The 12,921-nt window shown below is 43.1% G+C and overlaps 1 protein-coding gene across 1 annotated transcript in view; it reads right to left on the bottom strand.

Moving 5' to 3' along the window:
* FAT3 (FAT atypical cadherin 3) overlaps positions 1 to 12,921 on the bottom strand; it is a 635,693-nt gene that overhangs the window by 67,231 nt on the left and 555,541 nt on the right. The window contains exon 13 of the mRNA XM_044386515.3: positions 12,462 to 12,695. Within this exon, the coding sequence (XP_044242450.1) occupies positions 12,462 to 12,695 (234 nt within the window). The remainder of the gene's footprint in view (positions 1 to 12,461; positions 12,696 to 12,921) is intronic.

Raw genomic sequence — 12,921 nt, 5'->3', positions numbered from 1 at the left:
AAAGGACCGAAGAACCCCAAAAGGGTGCAACGCAGAGAAGCTGGGAAGATTTAATATTAAAAATGTACATAAGGGGTGCCTGGGTGGCTCAGTCAGCTAAGCATCCAACTCTTGATTTCAGCTCAGGGTATGATCTCAGGGTGGGGAGATCAAGCCCTGTGTCGGGCTTTACACTCAGCGGGGAGCTGAGTCTGCTTGAGATTCTCTCTCTCTCTCTCTGCCCCTCCCCGTGCTCGCTTTCGTGCACATACGCGCACACACACACCATCTCTCTCTAAAATAAATAAATAAATAAAGTCTTTAAAAATATACCTAAAACAGTCACAGACATGTGAAAAACAATTGCTAAATGGATATTTGCATTTGTGAATAAAATTGGTAACTACCCAATTTTCCAAGAATAAGGACTGGTTGAATATGTTACAGTGCATTCATATCACAGGATACTATATATGTCACCAAAAAAACGTGTAAAAGAATATACAGTGACACAGAAATCTATTTGTGAGCCAGTGAAAAAAGGAGGTTACAAAACAATGTCTAGTTTATGAGTTCATTTTTATAAAGGAAAAAGTAGAAGAGAATTCATCAAAATACCAACAGTGGTTGGAATTGACTTGTTTTTCCTTTTGCCTATCTTTCTAGGTTTTATACAGTAGATACAGCTCACGTTTCTAGCAAGTAAAAGGACTATTAAAAAAATCATGTAATGGAAAATTTATTACCAATTTTGGAGAGCAGTCAAATTTCCGAGTTATTTTCCAGGCCAGTGTAATTCTCAGCACACATGCCATGTGAAGTAATTGTAGAAAAGGATACTCATATATTGTATAAGCATTCTTTTTATGGGTATTTCCATTCCTCATTTTTTTTTCTTGTGCTCCTAAAGACACTGGCTTTACTCAGAAAATATATTTTTTTTTTGTCAAGGTTTCATTATAAAGTTATTTCAAGTGATACATTGTTTTGAACTATTTTGTATCCTTAAATTCAGCTGTAGAAGAAAATGGTTAGCCTCAAATCTCCTCTCATTGTCTGTGGGAGGCAAGTAAAATCCTGTCACAGTCAAAGAGCTCAAACTGACCACTTTTTTCTATCTTTAAAATAGGGCTTCAGATGATAGAAAATAAAAGAAAGTTGCCATTAGGAGGTCCATAGAATTGCAATTACTTTTCAAGTTAGACTTTAAATAGACTCTCTGATTATTCCCATTTTAAGTGTGTTTTACAAGTTTTTCATTGGGTGATGACTAACCCTGGCACATTCCCCGAGGCAAAATACCGACTCCGGGGTCAGGAATGCTGGAGCTTTTGGAATCCTCAAAGAAGACAGAAGGCAGCCCCAGTACAGAGCTGGGGAGATCCTGACAATATCATAGACTTCCTGGGGACTCACCAGTTGGGCTGGCAGCAGCCCCGCTGGGCAGCACTGGCAATATGATTATGAGGTTCTGTGAAAGATAAAAATGCAGGGTCCCTTGTTTTAAAAAGAGTTGCGAAGTTCAGCATAGCCCCAGCAGAGCATTAAACCAACATGGGGCCCTTCTAAGCAAAGGGGCCATACACCTGCAAAGGCTGCAGTCCCAGATGGCCAGCCCTGCCGGTGAGCGACACCACCTTCCATGATACCTCCAAGGCTGCAGCTCACCTGGATACAAACCCTCCCTCCCATCTATGGCTTGGCACTTTGCTAAGCCTGGGAGAGTCAAGTGCAGGTAAATGAATTCATCAAAGGACTCAAAACTCCGTCTTTATTGGTGCATGGAACTTCTATGATGGACTACCCAGCGATAATACTAGAAACGTTTCCTAAGTGGGTCATTATGTATGACCACTGGATCAATCATCCATCCATCCAATAAGTCACTTCCATCCGATAAACCCTCCCAGGACTCCTGCCACATGGCAGACACTGGGAATCCACAGAGGAATCACAGCCCCTCAATGTCTCCCAGAGACAAACGTGGATCTAGTCGATGATCGGAGAGGGACGGCAGAGGGACATTTCCCAGGGAAGAAAATGACTCAGTTGAATCATGAAGGGAAGATAGGAGTTGTCAGGAGTACCAAGTAGAAAAGTGATGAGAAGAAGGGGCATTTCGGTGACTCAAACACATGTGAAGTAAAGAATGATGATACTGGGTGTTTGGAGAAGGGCAAAGGGTATTAATTACTAAATGAGAAGTTTAGAAGGGCAGGAGCTAAAGCTGTCTATTTTCAGAACCACTAGCAGATTACCAAAGCTGTTATAAACAGTTAGAGCTAGAGTAAATGAAAAGCTGGGTGTCAGCTAAGGGATGAAGTAGCAGAGAGGAGAAGGAAGACTGGAGGAGGCTGTCCGAGTGGGAAGCGTTTTGTAACATGCAAAAAGTCATTTAAAGAGCTCCGCACAGATGATGGACAACATAATCGCGCCTGTCAAGGCTTCACAAGGTGAAAGGATAGTGAGTATCTTGTGGCAAAGCTGATGAATGCTCCACTGAGCTTCAACATACCCCGCAGAGGCGGGGATCCAAAGTGGGGGGTCTGTGGTGTCTGCACACAATGCCCAGGGGTAGGTGGAAATTCGCAGGGACACCAGCACTCCCGTCAGCCCGTCCTCCGCACTGCTGCATGCTGGGTCAGGACTGACTCACGGAGGCGCTAGGAGGCCTGTTAACCAACCTGTGGCACCCAGGAGGGAAGCAGTGTGTGAATGGGGGAGCTCATGGGAATGACTCACTGCCATCAACGGTCAGAAATCAGAATTCCCTGCCCATACGGTCCGGTGCTAAAACCCTTCACTAAGATCTTCTTTTCTGGAAGGAATTAGCTGTTTCATTTGTTTTGACTCCCTACTTGGAAGAAATTGGATTTTATTTTATTATTTATTCATTTATTTTTTTAGAGAGAGAGCATCTGTGAGCGGGAGTGGGTGGAGAGGCAGAGGGAGAGGGAGAGAGAGAGAGAATCTTAAGCAGGCTCTGCGCACAGGCTCCTTTTTTTAATTTTTAAATTTTTTTTTAAAGATTTTATTTATTCATTTGACAGAGAGAGAGACAGCCAGTGAGAGAGGGAACACAAGCAGGGGGAGTGGGAGAGGAAGAAGCAGGCTTCCAGTGGAAGAGCCTGATGTGGGGCTCGATCCCAGAACTCCAGGATCACGCCCTGAGCTGAAGGCAGACGCTTAACGACTGAGCCACCCAGGCACCCCATGTGCACAGGCTCCTGACACAGGGCTCGATCCCATCTCATGTTCCCATGACCCTGAGCTGAAGTCAGGAGTTGGATACTTCACTGACTGAGCCACCCAGGCGCCCCTGGAAGAAACTGGATTTTAAAAAGCATAATAACAATAACAACTGATATGTGGCAAATGCAAAGGCTTCTAAACCAGGCAAGACATCACAGTCAAAAAGAGGGAAAAATGCATATCGAGCTCTAACCCAGACTTTCTGAATCAGATTTTGGAGATGCAGCAATCGCCTGTTTGTGTTTATTTTTGTCTGTTTACATTAAAAAGCTCTCATAGGGATTCTAACGCACAGCCAGGCTGGTAGCCAGTTTGTCTGATTCTTGTGCATTGTTTTTTCTCTGGCGTTGGATCCTGAAATTTGGGAGGGGGTAGTTTGTAGGGATCCTAATTTCTTAGGCATAGAGGGTCATTGCATGTTCCCAAATTAAGTCCTGTGTGACCGAATGCACTCATATTCTCCCCAGTGGACATGGAGAGAGTAATTTCCAGCATCCGAGGCTTCCTCCACGAGGGAGTCTGTGAATGAAAGCCCCTGGCAGAAGGAACCCACATATGCACTAGATATGACATTAGGAGTTAACATGGAATGTCTAACGTTGTTCTCCCAACAACTTGGCAGTATGGCGCACGTACTGGTGGCTGGTGTCCCAGCCCTCTAAGAGCTCACGGTCTGGTGGGAGAACAAGGAATTTGTATCTCCATTTTTCCAGGGAGGAAGTGGATTTCGAAAGGGTCGGAGAACTTATTTAAGGTTAGACAGTTAGTAGAGGTTCCTGGAACTGGAGTATTTAATCTGGTCTCCTCCCAAAGCCACTGTAGGATGTTGCTTCCCAAAGTAACAGGCAAATGTGACAAGGAGGGCATGGGGTGCCACAGTCCGCCATCAAGCCACAGGTGCTGCAGAAGGTGTCCTGATGCTGGAGGGAGGTCAAGAATTCGGGGGTTTATGGGGCCAGGGAAACCTTTGCTCAGGACCACCCTCCATTTACCAGATGGCTTGAGAGGAGCAGCCTAACTTTTTGAACCTCAGTTTCTCCATCTGAGGTGAGAATATCAACAGCTCTTCTGCCATAATAAGATTATATGTGTCAGTGTTTGGGGCTGTCTGGAGAAAGGCTTTAAGCATTACATTATATTTTTTGATATCCCCAAGAGACAAAGGGTTTCAGCCACAAAATGCTCCAGAAATGGCTTATGTCTTGAAGTCTTTAGGGGGATTATTTAATTTTTATGAAAATTTTAATATTCCCTCAGCCACCTTCAAAGATTTAATACTTCGGAGAATAACCGAGCTTTGGGGGGAAAAAACCACATTAACTCACTGACCTATGCAGCTTAGAGGTGACAAGCTCTAAGGCATTAGGAAAGACATAGAAAAATGGTACTTAAGAGCGGACAGGCTGAATCAGAATTGAATCCCTCTTGAATCATCTTCTGGTAGAAATTACTAGAAGACAGAAAAGAGCCTTGGACTGAGACGTCAGGATACCCTCCTTTTAGATCTCACTCTGCCACTAAGAAAGTCATCTTGGAGAAGTGTCTTTATCTAGGGGCCACAGTTTCTTCCTCGGGAAAAGAAAGGTTTTGACTGGATTTTGTTTCAGGGCCTTTCCAGTGTAATATCCCAAGATCTGCGAGGGTATGGTCTACAGCAGTGGGCCCACTGCCCCAGAGAGAATCCAGGAAGCCGTGAGAACAGCAACAAGGAGCAGCCAATGCTCTGGCATCACCACTCACCCTGCCACATCAAAGCAGCATATTCCCAGCTTGGATGAACTACTCCTCCTTGAGGGAGGGCCCTGTTTTAATTGCCACTGCCCTGCATGAGAGCCCCTTTTCCTCACAGAGTGGAGCCTGTGGAAGGATAATGGCTGTGGCAGGGGATTCTTAAGGATATGTGGACAGAATTCAGAAGGCCTGTACAGTTGCGTTAATGTGCTAGTTCTCTATTGCTCCATGCCAAGTTACCTCATAACTTAGCATGAAACAACAAATATTTAGGATCTCATGGGTTCTGTGGGGGCAGGAATCCAGGCATGACTTAGCTGGCTGGCTATGGCCCAAGCTTTCTCTGTTGAGTGGGGCTGCAGCTTCATCTGAAGGCTCAAATGGAGGAGGGGGTCCACTTTCAAGCTCCCTCATCTAGTTTCTAATAGGCACTCAGTCCCTCGTCATGTGGGCCTTTCACAGTCCTGCCTCACAATTTCATAGCTCTCTTCCCCAAAGTGAGTGATCCAAAGGAGAGTGACTAGAGGGCTATGCACTGAATTGTGTCTCCCCCAAATTCGTATGTTGATGCTCTCACCCTGATGTGACTGTATCTGGAGATGGGGCTTTTAGGAGATATTAAGTTAAATGAAGTCATAGGATGGGGTCCTAATTTAATAAGATTCATAGTCTATAAGAAGAGGAAGACAGAACTCTTTCTCTACTGCACACACCAAGGAAAGGCCATATGACTACTCAGTGAGGTCCTTATAGATTGGTGTGAATGACACTCCCTTAGAGTTTGTCCCATGAAGATGCAGGAACCCGCTAGCCCAGAGATCTCAGTGTGCTTTTCTGTCACAGTTCCAGCACCTAACCCACAACACTTTGCTGAGAACTTATCTCCTCTCTTCACTTTTCTTCCCAAGTCCCTTTTCATGGCTCTCAGGAAGCGGCACATACAAAAGGCTAGGCTGTCAGAAGAGATAAAAAACCAACTAGAGGATTCATGTAATGTGGTTTGGTTTGAAAGATCTCTGTTTAACAACCCTCATGGGTTATATTTATGAACATTACTCTCAGATAAATAATCTCCTGCTTCTTCATAAGGAGCTACCCTCTCAGAGCAAATAATGCTCCAAGATAGTGGGGCAGACATTCATTTCCTCTGATGCTCTGGTGCTTTGGAAAACCAAGTTCATTCTGGTATCTGCTCCACGAGAGCACAGCACAGGAATCATGATACCAACTCCCTCAGTAAATACTCAGAAAATGGACCCCCAACATGGACAACAAGTTTACATTATTACAGTGAATGACAGTGCAAAATTAAGAATTCTAAGGGCTGTGGCAATACAAACATTTAGGTCAAAATGGGGAAATTCTGCCACAAGATCACTTTTCTCTCTCTCTTTTCTGTTCTCGGTTAATTGAGGACCTAAGTGTTCACTTTAGAGGGAAAGGCATCATTCTGGAAGACTCTGAGAGAGACTTTCTGTATCTTCTATTAATTTACTCTACCAGTTGCACCAACTCAGTAACGTAATGCATGACCTACAGAGCCCTCAGTCAGTGAAGCATTGCTCCTCCTCATTTCTGGGTGAATTCCTCTCATGTTTCTTCTAGCCCTTGAAGCAAACTCCCTACACATTTTAATTATTATGTGTGATGGTGTGGACCTCTTTGGGCTCATCTTGTTGGGGGCTTTCTGTGTCTCCTGGACCTGGATGTCTGTTTCCTTAGCTAGGTTAGAGAAGTTTTTAGCTATTATTTCTTCAAATCACTTTTCTACCCCTTTCTCTGTCTCTTCTCCCTCTGAGTCCCCCATAATACAAATGTTATATGCAACATGCTTGATGTTGTCCCAGAGGTTGCTTAAACTATCCTAATTCTTTAAAATTCTTTTTTTCTTTTTGGCTGTTCTACTTGGGTGCTTTCCATTACCCTGTCTTATAGCTCACCGATCCATACTTCTGCATCATCTAATCTGCTGTTGATTCCCTCTAGAGTATTTTTCATTTCAGTTATTGTATTCTTCAACTTTTACTGTTCTTTTTTATATTTTCTATTTCTTTGTTAAAGGTCTCACTCTGTTCATCCACTCTTCAGTCCAGCGAGGATCTTTTTGACCATTACTTTGAACTCTTTATTAGGTATATTGCTTATCTCTGTTTCTTTTAATTCTGTGGTTTTGTTTTATTCTTTCATTTGGAACATATTCCCTGCCATCTCATTTTGCCTGTTCTCTTGTTCTTCTTCTTCTTTTTTTAAGATTTTATTTATTTATTTGAGAGAGAGAAAGAGCATGAGTGGGGGGGGGGGTGCAGTGAGAAATGGAGAAGCAGACTCCTTGCTGAGCAGGGACCCTGATGCAGGGCTTGATCCCAGGACCGTGAGATCATGACCTGAGCAGAAGGCAGACAGTTAACCAACTGAGCCACCCAGGTACCCCTCTCTGTGTTCGTTTTTATGTTAGGTGGATCAGCTGTGTCTCCCAGTCTTGAAGGAGTGGTCTTATGTAGAGGGTCCCCACTGGTCCTCAGAACCAGGCACTCCAGGGGTGTCTCCTATGTGGATTGTGTGGTTGGGCCGTGACAGCTGTGGGTGCACTGGTGTGACTGGCTGAGAGGTCCAGCCATGGCTTCTGCTGGTGTGCTGGTAGGCAAGGCCGCTCCCCTTCCACCCCTTCCCCTTTCCCCCTACCTCACGGGAGCCGCTTGGGGTGATGGCCATGCTCCTTCCTTTTAAATCCCAAAGCTACCACTCTAATTTTGGCCCTTTTCCATACCCTCCTGGGAGCTTTCCTCACCCTCATTTTAGAGGCTTCTATCAGATTAGCATTTCCCAAACCCAGAATTGATGAGCTCTTTTCTCAAAAGTGCTCAGTGGCTCTTTTCCACTTATTGGTTTAAGTACATAATTCCTGGCCTGTGTGAACCACCACAGTCAGGCCCAGACAACTTTTCTCATCTCATTTACTTCTTTCCATCCTGGATGACATGATACTCTCCCAATTATTGAGTTGGGTCCACATGTTCCCAGCTTTACAACTTTATCCTCAAGGTTCCTGTCTTCCTGAATGCCTTACCTCTGCCTGTTGAAATCCTATTCATTCTGGGAGCTCTGCCTTTTGTTAAAGGTCTGTGTGTTTCTGCTTCATGTTCTTCACTGCTGCAGATGACCTGAGGCCTGTCACCACACATTCCTCATCTTTGAGAATATTGCAGTTCCTTCTGTAGTGTCTTCTACCTAGCTACTCACTAAATTTCTGTTAAATTGAATGGAAAATAATTGTAATGTGTGTTATGAGCCCCCAAGTTTCTCTGAAATCCCTGAAAGAAGTTCCAAACCTTGCAGAAAATATTTTATAGGAAAGAAGTAAATGAGTTGCTTATAAGAACATTTCCTTGCTTTATGTCCCTGGTCCATAAGAGGAAAAATATGTCCTCTTGCATCTCAAATATCTGGAAATGGTCCTCTCAATAAATCATGAGCTATAGCGTATTTTGCAGAGCATGTTTACATTTTATTTTCATATAACTTTGCCTAAAATGGTCACAGACTTTAGCTCTGATCTTCATCTCTGCGTATTTCCTTTGCTGGCTTAGAAAACCTTCAAAATTAGGAAGCTGGGCACAAATCCTACCTATAAGAGGTAGACTAAATAGTAAGATATTAACCCCAAAGAGATAGTACAACAAAAGGTCCCCTAATCTTTACTCAAAGGATTACATGTTTAAGCATGTTAGGTCATAAAGTCATGTCATTAGTTTATGGGATTGCGGATATTTCCATTTTACAGAAAGACTAAGACTTTAGTCCTAAAATCTAGACAGTTGCCATGTTATTTCTTAGAGCTCATAAAATGGGTGTTGAATTTATCTTGTCCTCCTCTGTTTTGATTTTGTTCCTAATTTAGGCAGTGACTCTTAACATTAGTGTGGTTTTATTATGAACAACGAATTCAGCATAGGAAAGAGGTGTTTGGCTAAGAGCAGTAATATTTTTTCAAATTAGAAAGTCAGTATATGAAAGTTTAGCAAGTCCTTATAAGAGCTTTGAATTCATGAAGTTATGGAATCAGATTTCAGAGGAATATTGCCTTGTCTTTTCTTTGTAATTTATAGTGACTTAGTATATGCTGTAGCTAAATGGTGATGAAATCACTTATAACTTCTGGTAAAGGGATATGCTTAACAAAAGAAGTTTCATGAACCAAAGAGCCCTGTCATCTACACAAATGGAGCCAATATTCTTTGCTAGGATCAAAAACCAATTGGTGTAAGGACAGCGGGGATGGATCTTTGCTTAGCAAAAAACCCAATCTCAAAAAATTAGAATTCCTCTTAAATAATGTTTTTGAAATAATAAAATTATAGATAGGAGATTAGTGGTTGCTGGGGGTTAGAGATTGGGAAGGAAGTGCCAGGAGGAGGTCGGTGTGGCTATGATGGGGTGGCAGGAGGGAGCTCTGTGATGGTGGTTACATGAGCCACACAAGTGATAAAATTGTATAGAACTACACACACACACACACACACACCCCAAACTGGATACTGTACTACAGTTACACAAGATGTCCTCACTGGGGGAAAGTGTGGAGTGCAAGGTACATGTGACTTTCTGCACATTTTTTTTCAACTACCTGTGAACCTATTATTAATTCAAAATAAAAATTAAAAAAAAAATCAGCTATTTTCCTGTCCCAAAGGGGCCCAGAGGGTCAGGCAGTAACATAAATAAGCGAAGCGGCTGGAAACAGGGTGTGTGAGCGCTGGCGGTTATCAAAAAATGCAGCTGCTGCCTCTTCAGCTCCTGCCACTGCGGGACTGTGTACCTGAAACTGCTGAGTCTTCTGAGGGCTGTTGCTGTTTTAATAAAACACCAGAAATTGAAACTTTGAATAAAAATCCCCTGACTTTAATTGACAACTAAATCAAACTTTTGGAAGACCATGTAAGCCAAACTAAAGACACAAGAGGGCCGATTCAGTCTAATGACGAGTGCAAACTCAGCTTCAGAGCACAGGTTCAATCTGGCCCCAAGATGAATTGCCCCCTTGACGTGCTGGTAATCTCAGTATGCAGTTCATGATCCTCTGTGGTCCCTTACGAAAGACCAAGCAATGGTATTCCCGAGAAAGGAAATGTTCTGATTGGGCCGCTAATGAAAACGGAGTAGGCTACCACTCACTGATGCCCAGGGACTCTGGAGGATGTTTGTTTGAAGAGAGCTCAGACTGATGCCCGCAAGGTCCGGCCAGGACCGTCACACCCTCTTCCTCAGCACGGTGCCCCGGACATGGTCGGGTGTCTAGTTTGCATTTTCATGTGTTCATTGGTTCTTCCCAGCTCTCTTAGTTCTTTCATTTTTTTAAAGCTGAATGAGTTGTATAAAAACTGAGAAAAGGAACCAGGACCTGATATCCTATGCTGGGATTTTTCTGAGACAGACACGATGGCCTGGGGATGCACTGGATATGAGCAGCACTCACGGCCTCTGTGTCTACTTAAAGCTCTGAACGTAAGTCTTTGACTAACAAGTACAAATGAGCAGAGGCAGGTGCTGATGAGAGCAGTATTCTGGTTTTGGTCCTTTCAAGGCTTTGTCATCTCTGCCCAGCTAAAGGCCCAGAGTCTCGTCATCCCTTCTTTCCCAACTCCCAACCTGGACAGCTGACTCAGAAGAAGTGAAAAGGAGGATGGAGCTAACCGCCAGTTCTTCAGCACAAGCCATGTCTGTGAGCCAGTCACACCCCCGCCCTCCACTGGCCACACCACCGTGTGCACTAGTCAGGCTCCTTCTGCCTTCAATCTCTCGTAGACAGAGCTGACCCAACTCCTTCATGAAGGAAGTGAGTAGAAAAATTTCAATTTTTTAAAATTAGGATTTTAATTTAATTTAATTTAATTTAAATAAGAAATTAATCTCTAAATTTCATCTATGGGTCAATTACACATCCTCAAATTTAAATTATAAAAAGATTTATTTGCATAATTTCTGTTTTTTGCCCCTGCTAAAAAGAGTCCAGAGAATGTTTTCTTTTTCTTTCTTCCTTCCTTCCTTCCTAAAGATTTTCTTTATTTTACTTGAGAGAGAGAGAGAGAGAGAAAGAGAGCACAAGCATGGGGAGCAGCAGAGGGAGAGGGAGAAGCAGGATTCTCATTTAGCAGGAAGCCCGACCCGGGGCTTGATCACAGGACTTCAGGATCATGATCTGAGCTGAAGGCAGACGCTTAACTGACTGAGCCACACGGGCACCCCCAGTGAATGTTTTCTAATGCTCCTTTAAAAAAGAATATTTGTACAAGACAGCAGTGGACCAAGATCAGGGACATACATGAACCTGGGGGTTCCTGAGGCATTGTTTTGGAAGGAACTTGAAATATCATTGCAAAGGAAAAAAAGAGTATCTGTAGGTATTCCATAATTGTAAATCAATAAATGAGTCTTTTCCTGCTCACTGTTTTTTTACCAAGCTTTACATAATATGCAGACTTTTAAAGGGTTGGTTCTCAGCCTGGAAAATTATGCTAATGAGATAAGAGCAATAATTTAAAGTAGCTACTAATTTCTTGAAGGGGAAATATACAGAGACCCCAGGCTCTACGTTTGTTTTCAACTAATTATCATGTATTTACTTTTCCATTAGTCCAATAATTTTTCTTTCAATTCAGAATTAAGCAAGAAGACACTGAATTATATAAAGGTCTGTTTAGCATAGCAGACACACCCCATCATTCTCTAGTCCTCTGATTTACAGCTCTTAAAATGCACAACCAAGAGGCTGTCTATATGCCCTTTTGTATTTACATTCCATCATGCAGTCACCTCGATAACTTATGCATTCTCAAACGGACTACCTAGCAATTAACTCCAGTCTTTTCTAACTCACCATCTCATTATGCAAAGTGGATTTGAACACAAACTTTACTAGCAACTTTTAGTTTGAATTCCTTCTTAATTCTACCACACTCGCTCTGCCTAGTAACGTCAGGATCTATGTGACCAAAAGACTACGGAAAATGGCAGTTAAAAAAAATTGATATTGGATTGGCAGCCCATTTAGTAATTGTTCTTTGCACTATGGGGCACTCCCATAAATCGAGATTGTCATATTTCAGCTGAAGCACGTGATGCAATTCTTTATAGAAATGGAAATGAATTCTCCTTGCCACACGATACAGCATTTTAACTACGTTCAGAAGGAATGGGCAAGTAAGAAAGCTATTATTTTTATTCTAAAGGTTAAGAAAGAATAAACAAACCCCAAACTCTGTTAAAAGGCAAGGAAATTCATTGTATCGCTTCTTTAAACCCTAGAAGGAAGGGGGAGGACATCTTGCGGAGTTCTCTCACGCACGTGAAGTGTATCAGCAGAAGAGCTGACACATGGTCATTGGTTTAGTGCGCATGTTCTCATACTGAAGGACCCAGGTGGGTTGGTGACACCCAAGGAAAGGTGAAGATTCGGCAACTGCATGAAATAGGGAGGCATCCCATCAGTGCAACTGACTTACCAACATCAGGATCCACGGCTTGAACTCTGGTCAACAGAGCCTTGGTGGCTGTGTTCTCATAGACACAGGCATTGTAGTGGTCGGAAGAAAACACAGGCGGGTTATCGTTCACGTCCTCCAGGATCAGGTGGATGTCGGATTGGCAGAACCTGCCACCTCCATCAGTGGCCCTGGCAATCAGGCTGTACATAGGGACCCTTTCCCGGTCCAGAAGAGCCGAGGTTTTTAACTCACCTGTGAAAAGAAATGGCCTGGCTTTTCAAAACGACCTCTTTCTTTGAAGAGCAGAGAATCAAGTACATAAAGAATCCCCAACACAGGAAGGACCAATAACATTTGGTTCAAGTGCCTTATACTTTGAAAAACAGAGCAAATTCAATGCTAAGCATCAGGGGAAAATTTATGGGATTCTCGATGCAACAATAAATCAACTGTGTGGCCTTGAAATTAATCCCACTGT

Source organism: Ursus arctos, unplaced genomic scaffold (assembly GCF_023065955.2).
Source record: "Ursus arctos isolate Adak ecotype North America unplaced genomic scaffold, UrsArc2.0 scaffold_22, whole genome shotgun sequence".
Taxonomy (NCBI): Eukaryota; Metazoa; Chordata; class Mammalia; order Carnivora; family Ursidae; genus Ursus; species Ursus arctos.
Note: the sequence above shows the minus strand (reverse complement) of the source record. Positions and strands in the feature narration are given on the sequence as shown.